Source organism: Typha latifolia, chromosome 7 (assembly GCF_019914945.1).
Source record: "Typha latifolia isolate L0001 chromosome 7, TyphaL0001v2, whole genome shotgun sequence".
Classification (NCBI taxonomy): domain Eukaryota; kingdom Viridiplantae; phylum Streptophyta; class Magnoliopsida; order Poales; family Typhaceae; genus Typha; species Typha latifolia.
In genome coordinates this window covers 11,502,173-11,526,978 of record NC_133092.1, presented here as the reverse complement: position 1 = coordinate 11,526,978, position 24,806 = coordinate 11,502,173, and the positions used below count along the sequence as shown (strand labels likewise).

At 36.0% G+C, this 24,806-nt stretch overlaps 2 protein-coding genes across 3 annotated transcripts; one reads left to right on the top strand and one right to left on the bottom strand.

The window, feature by feature from the left end:
* Nucleotides 1-8,845: 8,845 nt before the first annotated feature.
* Nucleotides 8,846-10,614, top strand: LOC140793089 (F-box protein At1g67340-like). Its single transcript, XM_073144458.1, has 3 exons — nucleotides 8,846-9,267; nucleotides 9,342-9,504; nucleotides 9,620-10,614. Exons 1-3 carry the CDS (start codon nucleotides 9,005-9,007, stop codon nucleotides 10,361-10,363), a joined length of 1,170 nt encoding a protein of 389 aa, XP_073000559.1. The 5' UTR covers nucleotides 8,846-9,004; the 3' UTR covers nucleotides 10,364-10,614.
* A 3,021-nt stretch (nucleotides 10,615-13,635) lies between these two features.
* On the bottom strand, nucleotides 13,636-24,337 carry LOC140793025 (uncharacterized). 2 transcript variants are annotated; one of them, XR_012109866.1, is made up of 12 exons: nucleotides 24,024-24,337; nucleotides 23,822-23,940; nucleotides 20,192-20,245; nucleotides 20,043-20,067; nucleotides 19,771-19,893; nucleotides 19,516-19,679; nucleotides 19,297-19,366; nucleotides 17,714-17,812; nucleotides 15,935-16,037; nucleotides 14,770-14,984; nucleotides 14,606-14,649; nucleotides 13,636-13,789 (listed from the first exon to the last, which is right to left on the bottom strand). XR_012109866.1 is itself a non-coding variant. In XM_073144349.1 (9 exons), the coding sequence occupies exons 1-9, from the start codon at nucleotides 24,300-24,302 to the stop codon at nucleotides 15,978-15,980; spliced, it is 993 nt and encodes a 330-aa protein (XP_073000450.1). In that variant the 5' UTR covers nucleotides 24,303-24,336; the 3' UTR covers nucleotides 15,740-15,977. The 2 variants fall into 2 exon arrangements, 1 of the variants encoding a protein (XP_073000450.1); XM_073144349.1 differs by lacking the exons at nucleotides 13,636-13,789; nucleotides 14,606-14,649; nucleotides 14,770-14,984 and having other exon boundaries at nucleotides 15,740-16,037; nucleotides 24,024-24,336.
* Nucleotides 24,338-24,806: the final 469 nt, after the last annotated feature.

Below are 24,806 nucleotides of genomic sequence, written 5' to 3'. Positions count from 1 at the left end.
CTCATTATGATTTCTTTATGGTCTCTAATCCATGAGAAGAAGATGATTAGATTATGTTTAGATTATGCGCTAATTTTACTTTCGTTCGTAGATTGCCAGTTAAGAAAACTCATGCATTATTTGAAAATATTTTGTGTACTATTTTAAAATCGTCGTTCTAAAAGTGCATTAGTATCTAATATTTTATTATCACTGTCATATTAAATGTCAGTGTATTGATAAAAAAATATAGATATAGTAAAATTATTGTTTGTAAATTAACTATGAGGTGGATAAGATGATTACTTTCAACCTATTTGAAGAAGATGATTAGATTATGCACTAATTTTACTTTCATCCGCGAGTGACCAATCTAGATTAGTATAATAAGTAGGTCATTAAATATGTGTTAATATATTAATCGATGATTAGAATCACTCCCAGAGTAAAATATTAGCATGCATATGAATAAATATTCACTATTAATTTTTTTAGCAAACCATCTCACTTTTAAGAAAACCAGTGGATTATTTGAATATTATAAAATACTTTATGTACCCTTTTAAAGACTCATTTTCAAATCTGCATTAATATCTTCTATTTTATTATCTCACATCAAATGTCAATATATTAGTAGCATTATAACTACCTATATAATTTATTTTTTAGAATAATCTTTCTAAGGGATTTGAACAATTTGAAAAATAACCCTAAGAACATGCCATGTGTTACTCATGGATCAATAATCTAAGATTGTTAGATTATATCAATGCTCAAGTATCTCTATGTTATATGTTTGATAAACTTTCATTTTGATTCTTAATACTCTTTGAGATTTTTTTTTTAATTTTTAATAAGAATTTCTACTCCTAATCTATTAGCCTCAACTGAAATGTTGTTTCAAAAATATTATTTTTCTAGTTAAATTTAATCAGTCATAAATAAATAAAGGGTTAAATATTTTTTACACTCATGTAATTATGCTAAAAATTATTTTATCTTATTTACTAAAAAAAATCTCAAATCAGTCAATATATTTATGACTAAAGTGAGACCGTCAACTTTCCTGTCCAACTTAACTGAAAAAAAATATGAATTACTAAAATACTTTGAACTCACCTCGCTTCAACTCATCTTGTTCTCTACACCATCTATCAACCCACCATCATTGGAAACCACCCCGTCGCTCTCTCTCTCTCCTCTCTTCCGGTCAAACTCCTTTTCTCCCTCCGGTGGAAAGGAGGAGGAAAGTGATGATAAAAAGGGAGAGTGGAGAAAGGTTTTTTTTTTTTCTCTTTATTGCCATTTTTTAGGGTAAGGAAGATGAGGGTATTTTGGTCCATAAAATATAAGATATTGAAGGAAAAATTAATTCTGAAAATTATTTGGGCAGGTTAAATTTAACGGTTTTACTTTAGTTATAAATACAGAAACTTATTTGAGACATTTTGAAGTATAAAGAGTAAAAGAGTAAAAATATATTTAACAAACTTGTCACAAGAAAAGAATTTATTTTAATATCAGTTGGTAAATATTAAGAACAATCTACTTGGAATAAGATGTAAATGATACTATTATTGAGGAGGCATTAATTATTGCATATTTATTGGGGTGTTTGATGGTAGCACTAAATCAGTGAAAGGATCCAAAGCCATCTTATGAGAAACAAAGAGGTAGTATTGAGAGAAAAATCCAAGAGAGATCCTGAAGCAATTAATAGTAGAGCATTATTGCTCTGACTACCTCGTGATTGAATCTAATGCAATTGAACCATATTTTTTCCCCCCTTTAAATTAGGAGTCAAATCCCAATTAATAGGAAGATGATTAGAAACTTAATTTACTAGTTTTATCAATCACTACATGGAAATTTAATTGGGATAACTAAGCACTATATTTATTTTTAGAGGAAGCTCCCTCCAACCATTGTTTTTATTTTTATTTTTAAATTATTTCTTACATATTATTTTTATTCGGCACATATTTTATTTATTTAATAAAACAGCTTGCTACATAAATTGAGAGAGGAGATATAGGACTCCGCTCTTTAAGGTATAAATTTTTATTACTTGGTTATAATAAATCGACAAAGAAAATAAGATATCAAGCTCTAGAGACTAGATGTCATATAGAATACATCAAGAAGAATAGTCCTCAAAGATACATAATGCAAAATGACCTAAAATCAATATGCAACTTCGTCACTATCAAATAGTTATAAGTATATAGCTTTATATATTTTCAACGATCGAAGAAGAATCTCTAGCCTTTTACAGAAATATACCTAACATATTAAAAAAAAAAAAGATAAACAGAGAACGCTAAAAATATAAAAGCGGTGTAAACTCATGGCCACAATGGACGACACATGATAAACATCGATGGAAGAGGAGAAAGGAGGCGACGAGCAATAGAGGTGGACAAAAGTGGGAGGAATTAATGAGAGGAGTTAGCTACGACGACAAACAATGGAGGAATAATGATGATAGAAGGGTAAATAGTAACAAGGGACGGGACAACAACGAGAAGAAGTTAGCGCTATAGAGAAGAAGAGACGATGGTGGACCGCAGTAGACGGTCAAAATAAGTGAGAAGTTTGTCAAAGAGAGAGAAACATTGATGAGGCTAGTGAAGTGGGGTAGATGAGAAATGAGGAAGTGAAGAGAGACTTACCGGGAAGAGAGGAATATGAGGAAGGGAGAAAGGAAAAAAGAAAGGAGGAGAAAGAGAAGACCTCATCCCTCTCCTAGCCATTGGGGCTAAGAAAGAGAGAGTAAAATCTCGTTGACAACAAGAAAACAAACCTCTAAAAGAGAGATGGATAAAACCCTACGCCAAACTCTAACATTGCTAGGGCCAACACAAGGGAAAAATTTATATTATCATATTAAATATCAGTGCATTAGCTATGAGTTGACATGTAGCAAACTTAGCTATAATAAGAAGTTGTAGCCAAACTCTAGTATTGTTGGGGCCGACACAAGGGAAAATATATATTATCATATTAAATATCAGTGCATTAGCTATGAGTTGACATGTATCAAACTTAGCTAAAATAAAAAGATGTAGCCATGTCTTGCATATTGGAATTAATGCCATGTCTTGCATATATCCAGGCACTTATTTGTATTATTTTGGCTTTCTTCAAACATTATTTTATATGATTATATTATGAGCTTAAAATAGGCCATAGATTTTTCTTGTCAAAAGAATCTTTTTAATATTCAAATACTCTACATTATTTGGCTGTAATCTTACGACACTAATGAACTAAAATAAGATTAACTAACAAATTAAAATAAAAAAGGATAACTATAATCAAAGATGTCAACATACTCTAGTTACAACCATTAATTAGAATGTAAGACTACTTAAGCAGCTGCACAAAAGATAGTTTGGTTATAATTTTGTTATTTATTTATGGTGAGAAATGTTGGTGCTAACAAAATATAATTATTTTTGAATCAAAAATCTATAACGGGTCTTATTATTTTGAATTAAAGCACAAGAGTATAAGTTAACATTAGCTATTTATCCTTACTAGAATTTTAGCTTGACGAGATTCCTTAAACAAACTTAAAGATTGTTGAACTCATTTTATTCTAACCTAAATATTCAAATACATAAAGATATGAGAGGTTTAGTTGTTGTTTAATATAGAACAGCTGCACTTAACTCTACCCTAACCACTATGACAACACATTAACATGAAGGTTGGCAGCTAATAAGAATATTTTCTACTTGTATTGTAGCATAAAACTTTGAAAAGCCATAGAATTAATTAACCTAATCAAATATATTAGTCTTTAAACTTAACAAAATTAAACATAATCTTCTTCTTCTTCTTCTCATCATGGATGTCATGTATGTTAATTTATGAAGACGTGACACCATGCCGGTGCCTCCCAATTGCTCATGGCCATGACATCTTAACTCACTAGTATTGTACCAAATACTATATAATTAAGCACTACTAAAATATTTGGTATCTCTCCTAAGTATTAGGATGTAAACTATATATGATACCAATAACTTTTGACACTTTTTAAAGCTATCCACTTCTCTATCTTTAGCTCTAATCTTTTGAACCAAGATTGAGATGGTTTTCATTATAAGTTTTCCTTAAAATTTAATTGTGACTAGAAAAAAAAATAATAAAATAATAAAAGTTGAAAGCTTGTAGGTAGTGTTGAGATTGTGATGCCATAGATAACTATTTATTTCATTTCGATCAATTAGGTGACAAGAAGTTAGCTAGAAAGGAGTTAATATTAATTAGGGAGTTGTAGAATTTAATGGATGACAAGCATTACAACAATGCCAACTAGTGAGAAGGTAGAATCTATTCATTGACAAATCTTTATCTATTTAATAGTACTACTTTTTCACTTATGGCTGCAAGAAAGACAATCTATATCAAGCCATTACCATAAGTTTAGGTCAAGTAAGCATTCCCTATTTTAAATCTACATACGCTTAACCTAACGTCAAAAGAAAAGAAAAAATGATTAAGACCCTACATCTAACTTGGAGATTTAAATTAGAGGATATTAATTAATTTTTGATAGGTAAAAGAGGAATAATTTGCACATTTTTTATTCTATTTTATAATTAGATTAGCAAGCATAGAAAAAGTGCGAAAAACATAATATTATATATATATATACTATCTTTTTTGTAAGTAAAATAAAATTATTCCTCTTATACAGGGTGTAAATGAGTCGAGTCAGACCGACTCGGCTCTTGCTGCTTATTTTTCGATTTAGGGTTAGCTCAACTCAGTTCAAACCAAGCTGAGTTCGAGTCTAACCGCACTAAGCTCCTGTAGACTCGAACTCAGCCGAGCCGAGCCGGAGCCATTGTTTATGTAAGCTTAGTTTGCTATCCAAAAATAAGCAGTTTAAAAGAATAGGTGATATGCAAAATACCTAAAATAAAATGAATATAAATAAATTATGTCATAATAATGATGGAGCACAATAAACATTAGTTGGTAGCAACTTTTCATAATTTGGGCCATAGAAAAATTGGAAACAATTTCTTCTGAAAAATAAAAAGGAAGCAATTGTAGAGATATATAAGCAATGAGCTGTCTAAAAGCTAGTATTGACTGGTTGCGTATACATCACTTTCTATCATATTTTTTTACTAATAAATTGATATACTATAGAAGTGTACATAAGGAATTACTTGACAAACTTAGCCATTGCTGTCTAATGATAAGGACATCTCTATGGAGAAACTAAGAGATCATGGGAATCATGAACTTTAATAATTATATTATTTAAGTAATGAATAATTGTATTAAAGAATAATTTAATACAACTCTATTGTTTCTTTTCTTTTTCTTTTTTTTAAATAAGAATGCATGTTAATGGGTCTCTTCATACTTTTCCAAAGCCATTTTAGAGGGAAAATATATTTTACTCTCTAGATTTGGCCAAAATTTGGAATATCTCTTTTTAATTTTCATCTGTGACATTATGACAATAAAAGGAGAAAAGCATCCTCTTAATTTATAATAACTAATTAAAAAATAGATTTGTTTTTAAAAATCAGTGTCTTATACTTTTCCACCTCAAGTTCCATTTTTTTTTAATTTTAAAAATTTAATACATACCAAAAAGAACCAATATTAACAATAAAAAAAATTTAGAATTTCGGTAGTTTTATAACGAATTGTTCTTATCGATCGTTAATATTAGACAGAAAACCTAATATCGGTTGCACCTTGGTCAAAACTACATGAGGGTATTTTAAGGAGGTATTTTGATCTTTGACCAAACCCTAGTGAAGTCACTTTGTGATACTTCCAAGCTATGGAATTCAAATATATATACATACTATTTCTTAATGTAATGAGCTTTAGATAGATGGAGACATAAAGAATTGTACATATATTTATAGATATTGGTCAAAGCATAATGAAAGAAGTAACATTGTTTTACTAATGGAAAATATGGGAAGGTTGTTGTTAATTTGGACAACAATCTTTCTAAGGTCAAGGATTTCATTTTCTTACACCCTCAATGGCACAAGCTGATAGGATTAAAATGCTAAAATCCACTCCTAATGCTTTACAATCTCACTAACATTTTATTAAATTGCTTAATTCATATGAGAAGCTTTTAGAATTCACTTTTTTTTTAATGATTCAAATTCTTTTTGGGCTATCGGATGATACTTTGGAGATATTGTTTATTAACTTCTTTTTAAATTCATTTTATTATAATATACATTTGTGAGTTTAAGTACATATTCGTTGATTTATATAGTATTTATAATAGTCATTGGCAGACTTAAATACATATTTACTGGCTTATATATCAAGGATAAAATTATAATTAATTTGAAATAATATTAGAATTTATATATTTGTATTTATTTAGAAAATGAGTACTGAACTAGATTTAAAAAAAATTAATACTTAATTACTGAATTAAATTATGGGTTTTGAACTCAAAGCAAACAAGGGAATGTTTAATTAATTGAAAGTGGAGCACCTTCTGGTTATCCAATGCAAATTGGAGAGATGGAGACTTGAGGATGAAAAATATTTGATCAAAATTATGGGCAATTGTTGTTTGGAGGGCATATCCTTTTTTTCCTTCTTTTTTTTTTTTTTTTATCACTATAAGGATGTCATTTCTCTCATCATCTCTTTAACTTACTTGCACTCCTTTGTCTTCTCTTGTCTACTGCTATTTTTTTTTTCTTTTTTTTTAATAATTGAAGAACACCAAAATTTTGCAAACCTAGTATTTCAATTTGAACTATGATAAATAACCCTAAAAGATCGGATCTATTATACGCTATCAATAACTTACTTGCACTCCTTTTCTTCTCTTATCTAACGCTCTATTTTTTTTTAATTTTTTTTTCGCAAAACTACAATTATATTTGAAATTTTCCAATATGGCATTCAATGTTAGGCACTTTATATATAATTAGTTACACCTAGCTATCTAATATCTCTCACATTATGACAGTGTCAATGAAATATTTCTATAGCATCTAAAATTCAACTAACAAGGTCTTTATAATTCTTCACTTTGATACCAATTATTCATGAAATAAGGTTTTCTAGAAATTAACTCAATCCAAAAGCTTAATATATATTTTTTTTCTTCTATTTTTCCATATGGAATTAAATCCACTGAATCTAAGCTTATATATGATTTCTCTTTCTAAGTTTAGGTGCCATTTATTAAGACCTTCATTCATGTTAGAGATGTTTAATTGTAATCTAAGGGCCAAATTATAGTGTATATCTTTATTAATGGAGACACCAAACTAGTTTTATGGCAATAAAAAGCATTGAATTACCCAAATTTAGGAAATATATAAGTCCCATATTTGATTGATAGGAAAAATGATGAATAAAAAGTTCAAATTGTTGGCAAGTTAAGTTGTAGGAAATTTCTTTCTATTTTTTTTTTATCTCCATTATCACTCATACTCTATATATATGGAAGTTTATTATCCAATCCATGTATTTTAATTTTTAATCTCTAAAAACTTAATAGATAACCACTATACAGATAAGTTAAATTAATTACAGACAAAACGATAATTAATACTCTTAAGGTAAGTAAAAATAAAAAAGAAACCTAATATTAAAGCCAAATACATAGTATTTTAATATTTAATTTTTAAAAATAATATAATATTCCCTCTTTTGACTACTGTTAAGTTGAGGTAAAATAATAAATATCAATACATACCACATTAGTAAATGCATCAATATGTATGTCTGAAATATGTGCATCCTATTATAATAAAATATACATCGAGTATATAAAATATATACACTTAATTTTAGATTAAAAGTTTAGATATAGTTAAATTAAAAAAACTCCTAATATTCATTCCAGTAAACAAATAAACAAATATTTAGGTATATATTGTCAGTGATGTCTCATCAAGATGTCACAGCTTTGATTTGTTTTTGATCAAATTTAAAGCAAAGTAAGTAAATTTAACACTCCCATTTTTTATAGTCCTTCAAACTCCAACCTCTTTAAATCAACAGTCTTGCAAGGCCCACAATAAGGAAGAAGACTATTGCCAAGTCTCCCAAATGGTTATTGCAATGGTGGTGCTTATTAGATGTGTTAGGATAGTGATGTGAGACAAGGGCACAAGTGTCATTACATATGTCAGTAGGTAAATATGAGAAATGGTTAAAAAAATTTATGTCGTGTGTCGTTAGGGCTTGATACAATGTTCTTCTTACGGTGACATTGTTTCCGATCAAGTAGCAGAGGCTTATTCAAACTATCAGATGTGTGAATATTTGATTAAAACGAACGATATCTAATTCACACCGGCTGCTTCCGAAAGAAAAAGAGAGAAAAAAATATAGATGTGTGATTATAGTCAATATTGTAATTTTAAAGAATAGAATTCAATAGGTCCAAGTAAGCGGTCAATTGTGCGCATTAATCATGTCAATCTTATGATTCCATTTGCTAAATGTACAGATCGATGTATTAGTACACATGAATAACGAATTAGATTGTATACACATTTGCTCTCTAACCTAATTATTATTATTATTATTATTGTTGTTGTTGTTGTTGTTATTATTATTATGATCCTAACGGATACTTTGACTGAAATTTCATAACGGATCCGGATCCAAACAGCAAAGATCCCTCCGCATCCGCCACGTGTGTCCTCTTAATTAACGCCAAACATTTACCACTAAGAAAGTTTTAACGGCCACAAAGCGAGAAGAAACGCCTCGTCCCCACCTTAGTAATATGCGGACGTCTAGAAGTAAAAGTTGAAAACCTAGGAAGATTTATGCGGTCATTGGAGACGGGTCAACTAGTAGGGGCGAAAGCGTCAATTGATCCAGACTAGCCCGTATAAAATCTACCGGTCTCTCTTTTCCCCGGCCATCGGCTATCCTTTCTCGTCCGTTCGTTTCCCCCACCAGGTCCCTCCTCCCCTCCCCCCCGACCCCCTCCTCTTTGTTGCGAAACTCGTTTCCCTTCCCTCCTCCAGAGAAGGAAGACGCGATGCAGACGAGGAGGGGCTCGCGCTACCCGAATTCCATCGAAGAAGGCAAGAGGAGGACAAAGAGGAGATCGAGCCAATTGGGGCAGGAGCACGAGCCCCGGATCCCCGAGTCAGGACGCCGGAAGCGTCTCCGGTCTTCACGGGAGGCTTCGCCGGCGCCGGACTTCTTCGACGGGCTTCCCGACGACCTCGTCCTCTCGATCCTCTCCAGGCTCAGCTCCTCCGCCGCCTCCCCCTCCGATCTCATCAGCATCCTCCTAACGTAAGATTTCTCCCACGAATCCCTTCGGTTTCTTCCAATTTGGGCGTAAAGATCTAATCTTTATGCGGTTTCAGATGCAAGAGACTGAACGGGTTAGGAATGCATCCCCTGGTTCTCGCCAAGGCGCCGATGAGATCGTTGGCGATTAGGGCCAAGAACTGGTCGGAGTCAGCTCACCGCTTCTTGAAGCGCTGCGCCGACGCCGGCAATCTCGAGGCCTGCTACATCCTGGGCATGGTAAGAGAATCCAAAGTTCTACCCCTTTCGCAGTTTCCAGTCTCTTACTGCTACGGTTTCTTGGAGAAGAAAAGCTCTAAATATGCCATCTTTTTTTTCCTCTTTTGGCGTGTAGATCCGATTCTATTGCTTGGAGAACAGGGGAAGCGGGGCTTCGTTAATGGCGAAGGCAGCGATGGGGTCGCATGCGGACGCGCTCTACTCCTTGGCGGTGATCCAGTTCAACGGGAGCGGCGGCTCCAAGGGGGACAAGGACCTCCGCGCCGGCGTCGCCCTCTGCGCCCGCGCGGCCTTCCTTGGACACGTGGACGCGCTCCGGGAGCTTGGGCACTGCCTCCAGGATGGCTACGGCGTGCGGCGTAACGTCGCCGAGGGCCGTCGGTTCCTTGTCCAGGCCAACGCGCGGGAGCTCGCCGCCGTCCTCGCGAACACCGCTGCCGGAGGCGCCCGGCAAGTGCCGGTGGACGCGTCAGCAGCGGCGGTGGCGGCGGCCAGCGGTTGCTGCCCGCTGTTGAGCGACTTCGGGTGGAGCGTGCCGGCGGCGGAGCCGCACCCAGCGAACCGGTTCCTCGCCGAGTGGTTCGCGGCCGGACGGGGCAGCGCCGGCGCCGGCGCGAATCCGGAGGCCGCGGCGCTGCGGATGTGCTCACACGTGGGCTGCGGTAGGCGGGAGACGCGGCGGCACGAGTTCCGGCGGTGCTCGGTGTGCGGCGCCGTCAACTACTGCTCCCGCGCCTGCCAGGCGCTGGACTGGAAGTTGGCCCACAAGGGGGAGTGCGCACCCATGGACAGGTGGCTCCTCGACGGCGCCGTCCCCGCTGCCGGAGATGACGTGGCCGCTGCGGCGGAGATGGGCTGAGACATGGTGGTTTCCTCCTTGAGGTCGGAGTTTGTCTCTCTCCTGTTTCCCTTTCTTTTTCTTTTCTCGATGTGAATAGTAGGAAAGACGAGGGTCGATTCGAAAAAATTAGCTCTACCTTTTGGTAATTTCCATTTTCCTTCTCATTTTTTATTTCTTTCTTTTTGGAGATGGGGGGGAGAGGAGGACAAAAAGGCATTCGGCTGTTCCGTTGTTTAAATTTTCAAATTTAAAAACAAAAAATTCGTACCTTTTTCTTTTTTTTTCTGAACGGTTCTTTTGCATTTCTCTCTCTCTTATTTACAGTGGGTTTTTCTTTTGCATTTCACCTCCTAAAGTTCACTCTTATTAGAGAAAACCCCATCTATTTTATTCAGAAACATATCGAAAAAGTTGACATAGGAGGAATAGTAATTTGTTATGTCAATATCGAGACTGTCTTATAGGGGCGGGGGGGAAAAAAATTAAGCTGTCGGCGTGAATATCGAGGCACAAAGTACTCAAAATAATTATTAATTGTACCAAATTAATCCTTATATTATTAGAGAGGGTATATAATAAATATAGATAGAGAGCTATTATTAAGAAAGAGTTGTCTCTTGTGATTAGGGTTTGGTACATACACCAATGGATTAATTAATTAATTAATTAATCCATTATTAGGTTAAATTTAGTGGTGAGATCTAGAAAGTAGGGTAACTTAGTTTGTATAATAATCTACCACGATGTAGCCACCTTTGGCATTGTTCTTGTTGCATCACATATATTTTATTTACGTATTAATCTAATATATACTTGCTAGGATGGAGAAGCTGCTCTAAAATAGTGACGTGGCATCTTTTGATTGGACCCTTCACCAATGTTGATCTCCAACTGCTCGTGTGAGCTACTAACTTGTTCCCCCCTTGGCCAATAAAAAAATCCCACTTTAAAATTAATCTGCCACGTCTTCAAGTAGTGTAGTTGACTGTATACACTCTTATTAATGTATCATCAATAATTTAATTACTTTTAGGAGATAATAGTCTATCAAGAGTGCAGATTTAGCACATTCACCGGACACATATATTATGCGTTGGCGTGCATCCGAGAGTAAACGAGGGTCTGAGCGGCCTAATTGCTTAATCCCAAGTCGCCAAATGTGTAAACCTAAATATTGCAACTCAAAAGTTTTATTCCATCATAAATTTATGAAATAGGACAAAGTAGTATAGTTATATATATATATATATATATATATATATATATATATATATATATATATATATATATATATACACTTATGAAGACTCACATCTATTATCACTATCTTGTCTTGAAAGATGCTAAGAGAAGAGGACCACAAGGCACAGAAAGCAAAGAAGAAATAATTTCCTTCTTTTTTTTTTGTCATTTTATCCTAAAACCATTGGATCAACATGAGCTTTCGTTCAATGCATCAAGAGAGAAAGTAATGCCAAACTTGCTTGTAAAAATATGTCAACAAATTCGTCTAGCTAAAAATACTTTTAAGGTGAGGAACAAAAGTTTTCCTAATAACATTCACATTACATTGGATGAAAGTTGATATCATGTGATCAAGTCTCTTTCTAGAGTATCCTTAAAGCCTTTGGGGAAGAGAATGAGAGACAAAGAACACTTAAATGACAAAGTCTACATGAAAAAGAAACAAAGAAGGTGTGATCATCTTTTACAACTTGTGCACTAACTTTTTCTCTAAATTATCTTTGCTTTGCGCTTAAGTTGGCGGCTATTATTCAGAGCAATATTCTACTCATCGGTAGCATTTAAAATGATATTTAAAAAATCGCAGTTAAAATTTTCTTATATATACCAGCAATCTTAATGTAATCAAATCGAATCAAATCAAATCCAATGCATCATTTTTGTGGGAGTTGCTGGCCAAAAAACAGAATAAAGAAAATCAAATCAAAAAAATAAACAAAAGTTAGGGTTTGGTTCCCAGCTAGCAAATAGCAAATAGCCAAACCCCACTTTCCTTTTCCTCACTTATCCGGACTTGAAGAAAGTGGAGCTGTGTGACGATGGGAAGCACTAGGAACAGTTGGTGGCGGTACCGCGACCGGGAGGTGACGGGAATCGAGATGGGATCACGGGAGGGAGGTGACCGCATCCCACCCACCTCCAACGGACTTGTCCTTTGCATTCAGAGCCCTCTCTTTTTTCCCCTTTTCTTTCTTTTTATATTCTATTTTAATTCAAATTGCCGCCTATATGTTATCCTTATTACAAAAGGAACCCTCTATTTGCCATATTCTCAAGTCGATTCTTCCTACTTCGCACAAAAATCACATTATATTCCTTTTAAACAGCTGAAAAAAGAGAGGAGTTGGTAGAAAAGAATTGCATAATAACACTAAAATACAGGAGGTGATGTGGAAATAACCTCAGTTTTAGGGTACTTTGGTGGGATTTGGCATGTGATGAGCCGTACCAAAAATTTCCAAGCGTTGGGGTTCCAGGAAATAGCAATTGAGATTTGGAACAATGAAACAATCCAAAAAAGTAGTCATAGATTGGTAGTGCGAAGCACATGAGATCGATTTAAGTTGGATAGAAGGAGAAAAGCATTTCAAATAATTGATGATTGATGCAGAATCTAGAGTTGAAATTTCTAATGCTTCAAGTTCTTTAAAAAATAATTATTTCATTTTTGTTGAAGAGCTTACATAGTTACATCTAAGATTTGTACAAAACCCAACAAAAAAAAGAGAGAGAGAGAGACTAATTTCTGTTTATATTAATATATCAATGAGAATTAAGGAGTTTATCAGGGAGATAGCAAATTAGAGAAGATCTCATATGAATGCTAATATTAACCGAGAGAAAAAAAAAAAGTTTAAAATATTCAGTTTTAAGAGTACAATTTTATTATTACTAAAGGTTGGAAAAATATTCTGTAGATAGTCATGTTCTTAACTAAAAAGAAAACACTAGTAAATATACTTGTATTTTATCATTCTCATAGTGCAAACTCTTACATCACCTCTCTTTTATTGATGTACTTTTGTCATTATAAATGGTCTTGTCAATAGTATGTCTTTCTTTGTCAAAATCACTGCCATCCAATTGATTAGTATCCTCTTTGTTATTGCTGTGCAATTGGTTAATGCTTTTTTTTTTTTTTTTGGTCTCATCATTTAGTGTAAGAAACATATATCATGAACATGAAAATGAAGTCAAGACAAAGCAAGAGAACAAAGTCTATGAGAGATTGAAATCAAGTTAATTTGGTTAATTTAGTTCCTAACAAGAGGTCCCTACTTCTGGGCCAACACCTAAAAATTAGTTGGTGCCCTAATCTATCACAAGCTCATTAATAATATCTATTAAAGTCCTGAGGAGCCAATTTCTCTGCATCCAGCATCCAGCATCCAACCCATTGGCCTCCTCACCACCCTCCTCCTGCCAAGTGCCAACCAAACCAAATGATTCAGTACACCAGATAGTAGTTGAGTCCAAAAACTTCCACCCCTAACCAAATTTCTGACTACAATCATCAAAGATGGGGCCCTACAACCATTGCCATGTAAGTCTAAGGTGAAACAGAAGTGCTGTCTCTTCTCTGCAATGCATGTGAAACAAAAGACTTGAGCTTCAAAAGAGGTGAGGTAGGTTTACACCACCAAACATATGGATGGCAACCAAATGGGACCCAAGTCAATTGAGTTCTTCTTCTCCTCCTCCTCCTCCTCCTCCTTTTGCTCAAATTAATCACCTTACTTCCGATCTCAGCTAATGGAATAAAGAAGAGTGAGGTGGTTATGGGCAAGGGAACAAACAGGCCATGTTGCAGAACAACAGGCCTTAATTGGCATCTGAAACACTTTTGATGATGATGCTCACATGGTGTTTAAGAGCATCATTAGCCCTTCTTTTGACAGACCATGGTGGTTCCCTGTGGGCCAGATGCAGAAAAATGCAGTGAAATGAGATGATAAGGAGGGGGGGCATGGTATGAATTAGGTTTGAAGGTTAAGTAGTGTGGTAGGGCCTTCACCATCCTCCCTGGTTAAATGCAGATGGACCCCATGTTGCCACACCATGTGATCATGTACTGCCATGATTCCTCTGTCGGATCGTAATCAAATAGCAGTGTGATCAAAGGACCTGATAACAGATTTACTATGTTCTTTAACCTAAGGGAATTATTTCCCTAAGACACTTTGCAAAAATAAACCAACCACCTGGAGAGCATTTAGTTGAATAAAGAGAACTTACTGAAACTATTCCTTATGAATGACATGGACGTGCTTCTGTAAGACCTGAAAAATACAAGAAGTTCATTTCAACATTGTCAAAATGTATGTAATGATGTCAAAATTCAAAGGAAAAGAACACAGTTATGTGTCACAAATGGAGGTGATCAGAGACAGATGTCTTACCACTTGGGCATCTTCTCATTGTCAAACCACTTAAGCATTTGTTCCCTCCCCCCTCCAAAAATTATCCACTGTTTCAACAGTGGCTTCTCAGATTTGGAATCTCAATTTCCTAGTGAAAGTCAAATCTTCCTGTGAGCTGCTAGTGTTTATTTAATTCACAGGAGATCTAGTGACCAGTAAATGTGATCTTGTTGATCCAGTATGTGCAATGTTATCTACAGCAGGGGAAAAAAAGATAATCAATGAAAAATTTACTATTCAATTGTTTGTTTGCAAGAGATATGATCTCAAACTTCTTAAACTGCTAAACAATTCATCAATGGCCTTCAACAATCATTTAGCAAGGAGTGCTTACAGGACAAATCATGAGTTTGAGGGAAGTGCCTTTTTTTTTCCTAAAAGTAAAGCAAATAACTCTAAAAATAATATTATACTATCTTACTAATGAAATTCTGACAGGAACATTTCTAAAAGCAAAGCAAATAACGTCTATATAAAATATTATTATACTATCTTACTAATGAAATTCTGACAGGAACAATTCCCACTTTTCTAAAAGAAGGTTCAATAAGTACATGCGCATCCTTCTTAGACATTCTTTTACAAAAGAAAAGGCTGGAAATCATGAACATATACAGCAAAAAGTATAAATTAAGATACAGCACATCTAAGTATTCCACATGTTTCCCAGCTCCCACTTTTCCAACAATTTTTAATTAATTGGACTAAGCTTTACATCTACTTTGAAATCCTCTCAATCATTTGGGTTTCTTCTATTTCTCTGAGCTTCTTTTGCCTTCCAATGCTGTTGTCCATGTCCACAATCCTGAAAATTTGTCTAGTACTGTGCACACAGCTTCTTCTAGTAGCTCTACGCTATTTAAACTTGTTGTAATTAGCATAATATTCTATTCAAAATTGAGAAACAAGAAAGCAAAGGAGAATGAATTATAGTTAACTGGTTGCACAGTTTAAGCTGAATACCATGCAAATTCATCAAAATTAGACACAGTTGATTAACATAAATTTACATCCAAATGGTAGTCAATATACAGCAACTAGAGGCATGAATTAGAATCTGTATCATATCATCGGCATATTTACAGGATTTCTTGTATACTCGTGAAGTGTGGTATCTTCTAAACAGGAAAGGATAATATGAAACCTAAATAAGTGAACTACGCGAGTGTAGTCAGGTGAAGTTACTATCAAGCTGCCTGAAGAAGAGGATCTTCACCCTCCATCACCATCCATTCTAGCTTTGGTCCCTGCAACAACAGCAACAAGCCATTAGGCCCAACTATATAGGGTGGCTGCATGTATCTTTACCTTCCATTTGGACCTATTGTGTAAAGTTCTTTATCGAATTAAGTGCTAGTCATTCCTTGCTACTTCCATCAGTCTGTGTCCATGCCTACAATAAAATTACTCTTGGCTGGTATGTTGTGCCTCCTTCAGATATATCCAAACCATCTCAATTCACAAAATATCCTATATGGGTGCTACCTCTAACTTGTTTGGATATATTTAACAAGTCCAGAGATGCAGCCTATTCAATCCTCATAATTTTTACATGCTAGCAAAAAATCAGTCAAAAGTCAAAACTTCAAATCTCTTCTTAAACGATAACTAGGAGTTCAAGAATTGAACACATGTACAGTTAGAATCAATCAGAACTTCTGAGAAAATTTCTAGATCGGATTATAACTGAAAAAGTAGCAGATGAGAAAAAAAAAGGACTGCCTGCACACACATGTATCCTTCATGTCAAAATACAATGGGAGAGGAGTGCAATAGAGGGGGAAAATCAGCTACCACATGACATAAAATTATAGAGCTACCATTATTTCCTTGTATAACTGCGAGATACCAGAGAATTCTTCATGAAATGCATGGATAAGATTACAATCTAAATATTCATCTGCCAAAAGTATTTTGGTAGCCACTTGGCCAAGGAAATCATGAAATAACTCAACAACCTGAATAAACTGAAGTATACTGTGTCCATGCTAGGACACGCAGTATTTCGGGTAGCCACTTGGCCAAGGAAATCATGAAATAACTCAACAACCTGAATAAACTGAAGTATGCTGTGTCCATGATAGGACATGCAGTAAACCAAAATGGCAATCTAAAAATGGTTTTGCAAAGAAACAATCAATTGAAAAGCTACTACTGAGAATTTTCTATTCTTTGAGAAAAGGAATTCCAGCAAATATATTTGAAAAGACATGCCTTTTGGACACCATTTTAAGTTCTAAAGCTAAGATGGATTTAAAAACTAAACTAAAAGTATCGAGAAGAAATTTAGAACCTAGAAGGTTGTGGGATAAGTAGGTCTAATATTGTGTATATCCAATTTTAGTAAATCAAAGCATCAACACGAAAAAGTTTTACCTCAACGAATATGTATAATGGAGTACTTCCTTTATATTGGACCAATTGTTCATCAAAAAGGGAGTGATGATATCAACTTAGCATTGTGGCAAATCTCTAAATAGAGGTGAATCTACACTATTAGGTGATTGTCGCACATCTTTAGAAAACTTTATATGATGGCTAGATATGATGGTTATTATTCACAATATATAGCAATTAACAAAATCATATAATCATAAATCCTTTTCTAGATAGGGATGTTGATGTGCCTAATGGTATTATAAGTAAATAGCATAAGAAATGAGAGTGATAATAGAACTTAGGATGTCATCTTTGATAACAAATAGGACAAAAAATTGCTTGAGACAGTTGGGCGTGTCTGACAGAGACAATCTAGTGTGCCAGTAAGGCATGACCTTGTTTTAAGTTGAAGATATGCTTGAGAGGGGGACCAAAATCAAAATTGACATAGTAAGACAAGATATAGCTAACCCCTATGAAGCAGAAAAAAAAAGGAAAAGAATTTAACTAATGGCATACTCTATTAGATGCATCATGCATATACCTTTCCTTGACGAACGATTGTTGGATTACTTCCTGTCATATCCACTACAGTGGATGGATCAGCAACTCTGATTCCACCATCAACAACAAAATCAAGACCCTGAAGAACATATTACAATCATTAACATACAAACTCCAAATTTAGCTATTGGAAGAAAAGTGTGACCATACAAACACTAGGATATGTTTATTTCCTTTTAAGTGGACAATATTTCCATTTATCCGAAACCATTCTCTATTTAAACTACCTTTTCTAGTGCCAAATTAGAACTACTCCTACGCATATATATTTTTGCTGGTGCAAATAAGTAGGTGGCAAGTTTCATGTTCTAAAACATACTTTGTTTCTTATTTACAACCTTTTAGTTGTTCATGTTCATGGTCAAAGCACATTCTAATTAGATTGTTGGATTCAAGATAGAAGTCTTCTGAAAAGCAGTTCAGCAAGTGTTTCAGAGAGTGATCGATCGGAGGGTCTCAAACGGTCAACCGTCTTGTTGCAATCGGTCGGCATAGAATGGGACTCTGGCAGCCTACACTGTGAGACCACCGAATGCAGACCAGGCAGTCTGATTGACTAGTGGAACTAAAAACCATAAGTTTCCATTGTTGGTTGGCCGAACGGCACCACTGCGTTCAATCAGTGGCATTACAACTAACAGAGATTGATGCTTTATTGGATCAATCTGAGTCATCCAGCTGTTGTGATCTCTCAAGTTATTTAGGGAGAAGTTTAGAGCTTTTCCAAACAGATCTCTCACTAATAGAGAAGCCCTAAGAGACTCCAAGAGAAAGAAAGGAGATGAGAGATCCATCTTTATAAGCCAAGGTCCATTTGTGAGGAGCTTTGAAGCGAATGACCCTGGGGAGTTGAACCTTGTATCTTTATCACAACCACCTACCAAGGTGAAGAAACTAGTGTGATCGACTTATTCATCGGCAAGGGAGTCCGGGCAAGCATCTCCAAGAGGGAGGTTTACAACTGAATATGTGTGAATGGCACATCATGTATGACCGATGTGAGTATGGATTGTAAGTAGCTTGATTTGACTATGGCTCATTAGTGATTCGCTTGGGTAGGTCCACAGCTTAAGTAGAGCATGGTTGTCTCCCTTGGTGAGGTAACTTGCAATTTTGATTGACTATGCTCAGAAATTCAAAATACCTCTTAATCCAGATTGCCCAGATAGTAACTCTAGCCTAACATTCAATCAAGGGCATTTTTGAGAGAACTTTGTGATGTAGGCTACTTGAACTCTGTTCACAAATTTCTGATGGCACCGAGCATGAGATATGCATAATGGTTAGTAAGACGAACTAGAATCAACTAGCAGATATATCTGCAGATATTTGATAATCTATAGTAGCTCAGATTCAGAGACTATCAAGAATCCTTCTTCTAAAAGTTCTATTAATATGAAATCTAAAACAAACTTATCTGTCCAGAAAGCAATAACTACAACCAATTTAACAAAATGTAGACCATCTTTTGTAGTTTTCCTTTCAAGTTCCTTGTTGTATGTTCATATAAGCAGTTATGTTCCTGACAAAAGCAAAGATGACAGGCCAGGATAAAATTCATACCTCTGGCTCGTAAATATCAGCAATGATGACAGGATCTAGCATCCACTGATCTTCAGCAGGCCATTTTACACTGTGAAATTAAAGAAACCATTTGAACATGGACATTTTAAATGTTAGACAAACAAAAATACAGAATTTGTCTACTAATATCCTAATCCAAATCAGCAATCAGCACAAATGTTAGAATATGTGTTAATTTAGGAAGAGCAAATAACCAACCTTGTGCATATAAGAGGTGCATCCAAATTTTGCAATATGGCTTGACATATAGTGTCGTCTGGTATCCGCACACCAACTTGCTTCCTTTGTGCATATTTAGCAGATGGTCCATTCCTTACACATTGTTTTGGCAATTGTTTACTTGCAGGCAGAATAAAGGTGTACTGTAAAAAAAAGAAAATGTTTTGAAAAGTTCATAGCTGCAAAATCCAGACCATCAGCTTGAATAACCTAAAAAGAAACAATCATCCTTACAGGGCCAGGTAAACAATGCTTAACAGCTCGAAATATATTTGTTTGACCCTGGCTATTCCCACGAGGAAAACCCATTGTATAGGTATCTATGTCTTGTAAGGAATGACACAGAATACTGAGAGGCTGCACAAAATGTAATGAGTGATCAGCAAGAATTCAACAGAATAGATAAGAAGCATAACCAGATGACAGTCCTCTACTGTTGCATATCATTCTCACAGTAAGATTCTTATGCACTATGAGAACAGGTCTACAACAGTGATATCTCTTGCCTTTGAATTTCCTATGCCTTTAATTCTGCATCCAAATAAACTATTTGTCAGAATAACTTGCATGACCTTGAGGTCACTAATGCAAAAGAAAATTACTTAGCAGTAGACATAACATAAGATACAGGATACAAAAGACAGAGTATTTTTACCTGCGAAGTCGCTCGATGGATGAATGACTCTTCAAATCACAAACAATGGCATAGCTGATAATAAGAATTATACATGGTCAAAATATTATCTTGTGCTAAAGCAACTAGGATTCAACACTATCATATGAAATCTTATGGAGGTACAACCTAGCTGATAAGTAGATTTAGGAATATCCATCAAGTAGATAGAAAGAAAGCATGGTTGCCACAAGCCTGAAACTGAAATGCTTAATTTAGTGGCAAAAATTACCAATAAATATCATTTTATCTGACTACTAATACTCCGTAACCGATATTCACAACCTTGATATCAATGTATATGTATTCAGGTACTTTATCAGCTGTATATATAGGTCATCGTCATCAATATATATTATTGTTTTACATCTCCCTTATGCCAGCTAACTAACGAGATTTATGCTATCTAGTTGGTTCCACTATGTATTATGTGGGTAGAAACCTCCAATGCATGTGATTGATCTTTTAATTATTTGGATAGCAATTGCTCCTCTCCTGCCTGGCCCTACGACACTCATTGTCATGTGTGGCATGGGGAATAACTAAATGTTCTATTCTCCAAGCAACCAACACTGACCTAAACTAAAACTTAGAACCTTGATCATAACTCATAAGAATTTAAGGAGTGATGTTTGGGTAAGCTGGCTATGTAAGGCACAACATTTGTATTGCCAATGCACCACACATCATACATACAATGCTAATAGCAATGTTTTGAAAAGTGAAAAAGGCGGCCATGCTGAAATGCATCGTAGAGAGGTGACCAAGCACCTGCGGGCCAGCGCTTTGACCCACCAAATTGAGATGCGGTTATTAGTGAGCCGGTCGAGTTTTGTAGCAAATTGGGTTTAATAACTAACCAATATATCAAAAAAAAAAAAAGAACCCAAATGGCTCTCTCTCTCTCTCTCTCTCTCTCTCTCTCTCTCTCTCTCTCTCTCTCTCTCTCTCTCTCTCTCTCTCTCTCTCTCTCTCTCTCTCTCTCTCTCTCTCTCTCTCTCTCTCTCTCTCTCTCTCTCTCTCTCTCTCTCTCTCTCTCTCTCTCTCTCTCTCTCTCTCTCTCTCTCTCTCTCTCTCTCTCTCTCTCTCTCTCTCTCTCTCTCTCTCTCTCTCTCTCTCTCTCTCTCTCTCTCTCTCTCTCTCTCTCTCTCTCTCTCTCTCTCTCTCTCTCTCTCTCTCTCTCTCTCTCTCTCTCTCTCTCTATCTCTCTCTCTCTCTCTCTCTCTCTCTCTCTCTCTCTCTCTCTCTCTCTCTCTCTCTCTCTCTCTCTCTCTCTCTCTCTCTCTCTCTCTCTCTCTCTCTCTCTCTCTCTCTCTCTCTCTCTCTCTCTCTCTCTCTCTCTCTCTCTCTCTCTCTCTCTCTCTCTCTCTCTCTCTCTCTCTCTCTCTCTCTCTCTCTCTCTCTCTCTCTCTCTCTCTCTCTCTCTCTCTCTCTCTCTCTCTCTCTCTCTCTCTCTCTCTCTCTCTCTCTCTCTCTCTCTCTCTCTCTCTCTCTCTCTCTCTCTCTCTCTCTCTCTCTCTCTCTCTCTCTCTCTCTCTCTCTCTCTCTCTCTCTCTCTCTTCCTGCACACCGGCAAACCCTAGAAGAAGAACTCTTCCACAGCTAGCGGGAGCGAAGGCGGTGATCATAGCGCAGGCAGCAAGCAGCCGATGGCATTGTGCGACAGTGGGCAACTCTCTCTCAGGCTCTCTCTGTCTCTCTCTCTCTCTCTCTCTCTCTCTCTCTCTCTCTCTCTCTCTCTCTCTCTCTCTCTCTCTCTCTCTCTCTCTCTCTCTCTCTCTCTCTCCTCTCTTCAGAAACCCTAGAAGAAGAACTCTTCCACAGCTAGCGGGAGCGAAGGCGGTGATCATAGCGCAGGCAGCAAGCAGCCGATGGCATTGTGCGACAGTGGGCAACTCTCTCTCTCCGACTCACTGTCTCTCCCACTCTCTCCTATTATGAATGTAATGAATTTACAGTTTTCTTTTCCCGAGCTTAAATATTCCCAATTTCTTCTATCTTAATTTTTCAATTACTCTTAATCTGCTATGGTATGCAGTTATGGGAATTAATTAAAAATTTAGAGGAGTTAATTGCTAATTGCCTAATTGGTTTATGAATTACTGTATTAAGATTTAAGATTGCTGATTTTTTTTTTAAATTTTTTTTCACTGTATCACATTATTAATTAGAGGAATTACAGTTGATTGCAAGCTAATTAAGTATATATTAATTTCTGATCAGAGTATTTTCTATATACTAAATTATTATTAAAAATTATAAATATAGTATATATAATTTTTTTTCTTGTCACCCGCCTTCTACCTTGGAGCTAGACGGTGGGGTGACCGCCCGCCATCCGCGGCCACCTTTCAAAACATTGGCTATAATGCTAAGACAATCTCAGATCTTGAATTAGGTGCAGCCTATCATACTCAAGCACAAGTTTACCATTTTTTATTCGGCAAGGTTCAAATAGAGTAAACTAAACAGTACCTATTGCTAAACCAATAGTATATATTTCCATCAACAAACAATTGAGAGCTAATTTTCTTAGATTTTCAAAAATTCAGTACCAATTGCTATACAAATTATAGACTTTGCAATTAACAAATAATTGAGACCTAATTTTATTTTATGATCATTAAATCGGTTAAATGTAGGAACATTTTTACTTTTCTTAATTTTAATAAAACGCGAAGTTCAAAGTTTGGGGTATTTTCTTCAAGATTAGCCATTGATATAGATTTAGAATATCTCTCCTTCAATAGGCCACAATTTTATTAGTTTCCTCACTGCTTCATTAATTTTCGAAAAAAAATTAGGGAAATTCAGCTTCCCAAATGTTGGCAGAAAAAAGTTGCCTAAAATGGGGAAATTCGTCCTGAGACGAATGGTTGAAAGGTAGATCTACAAGATCATACCTTATATTCATCACTAATTTCATGAACTTTCCTCTAAGTTTCTCAAATACTTCATATGTCAGAATTAGGATCCTTGGTCTTAACGCTTAATTTGACCATAGCTACCAAAATTATTGTCTTAATGCACCAGTTCTTGGATGTTCAAATCTCAAACTTACTTAAATCAAAAGTTCCATGAGGTTATCCTTCAGTCAATTGTCAGTAGAAAGTAGTCAAGTACTACAACAGGAACCCACTATAGCACAACCTTCAAATGACAAATTGAGATACTACTCATATTGGATTTCATCTCATAAAAATCCTTCTTCACCACCTATAAAAGGAAGCATAGTGAAGAGCACAACTAACCCATCTATTTAAAACCAATTTGTTCCACGTTCCAACTTCTGATAATTCTTACATGAACCATGCTCATGGAGTAATTCTTCACATGCTAAGCTTATGCAGCTTCTAAGCTTCTGCATAATACATATGCTTTCTGGTAAGCTAATAAATGGTCTTAAACTCTTAAAAAGCTCCTTAGTTCAGAGAGATGATCCACTTGAGCAATTATAGCCATTCATAAACTAAAGGAAAAAAGCTACACATTATTCTCATTCAATCTCCTTCTAATAGTTTTAAAAATCTTATCATAATTCAGACAAAGAAATATATGAAAACAACATAAGAACCATCCAAATAAAGAGGAAAAAAGGAAGTGAAAACATACACGGTATCAGTGGGGATTACTCCAACCGCCCCTTCCCTAATCATCTCAATGATCGGATCCAACTTCCAAGTATCCTCTCTCATTGGATCCATCTTCAAGTACGTCATCCCCTCCCCTTTCTTTCCAATTTTGAGCAAAAATATTAATGAAGTTGAAGGAAAATTATGGGGAAAAGAGGAAAGAGGAGGAGAGATCTTGAAACCTTGAAGAGGCGTTGAGCGGAGTACTTTAAGCGCTTGGGGCTCCGCTTGAGCAAAGCGGTAGGGGCGGAGGCGGAGGAGGAGAGGTGGCGACGCTGACGTGGCGGCAGCGGAGGAGGGAAATGGAGGGTTGATATGGAGCGGAGGAAGGAGAGAGATGAGATGGATGAGAACGGACGGGAGGAGGAGGAGGCGGAGGTGGAGGTGGAGGTGGAGGTGGCCGCATAGGCCATCGGGATCACGGAGGCGGTCGCAGGAATGGAATATGCGGGTAGAATCATGTTAAAGGCGGTGTGGTTTCTTTCGAATGAATGGAAAGGAGACATCCTGCGGATTTTAGAGGTGGGTCCTGCGGACTGGCTATTTCGGGTCGGAGTTACGGCCGACTCGGATTGCGATCCGATTAAAGTGGAATAGAAAACGAAAACTCGGGTACTTCTTCTTAGCGTCTCCTTTTAGCATCATCGTTTTGCTATTCGTCTAAAGCATTAGTAAAAGCAATAGCTTATCCAGAAGGATCCTATAGTCCTATTGCTGCATGGATATCAATATATCATCTAGTGAAAGGGAGAGTTTGTTCTTTCCTCACCAATTTGCAAAAAATTTTACTCTTAATTTGCTGGAACCCAGAAGCAGCCAATTGAATTTATTCCAAGTTGCATAGTTTCGTAGTAACAGGAAGAAAAGGGATATTTGCACACAAAAAATGTCTCTTAAATATTTAAAATATTAAGATTAAACTCTTGTGCGCATCTCCTATAAAAATTGTGCTCCAGAAAGAGAAC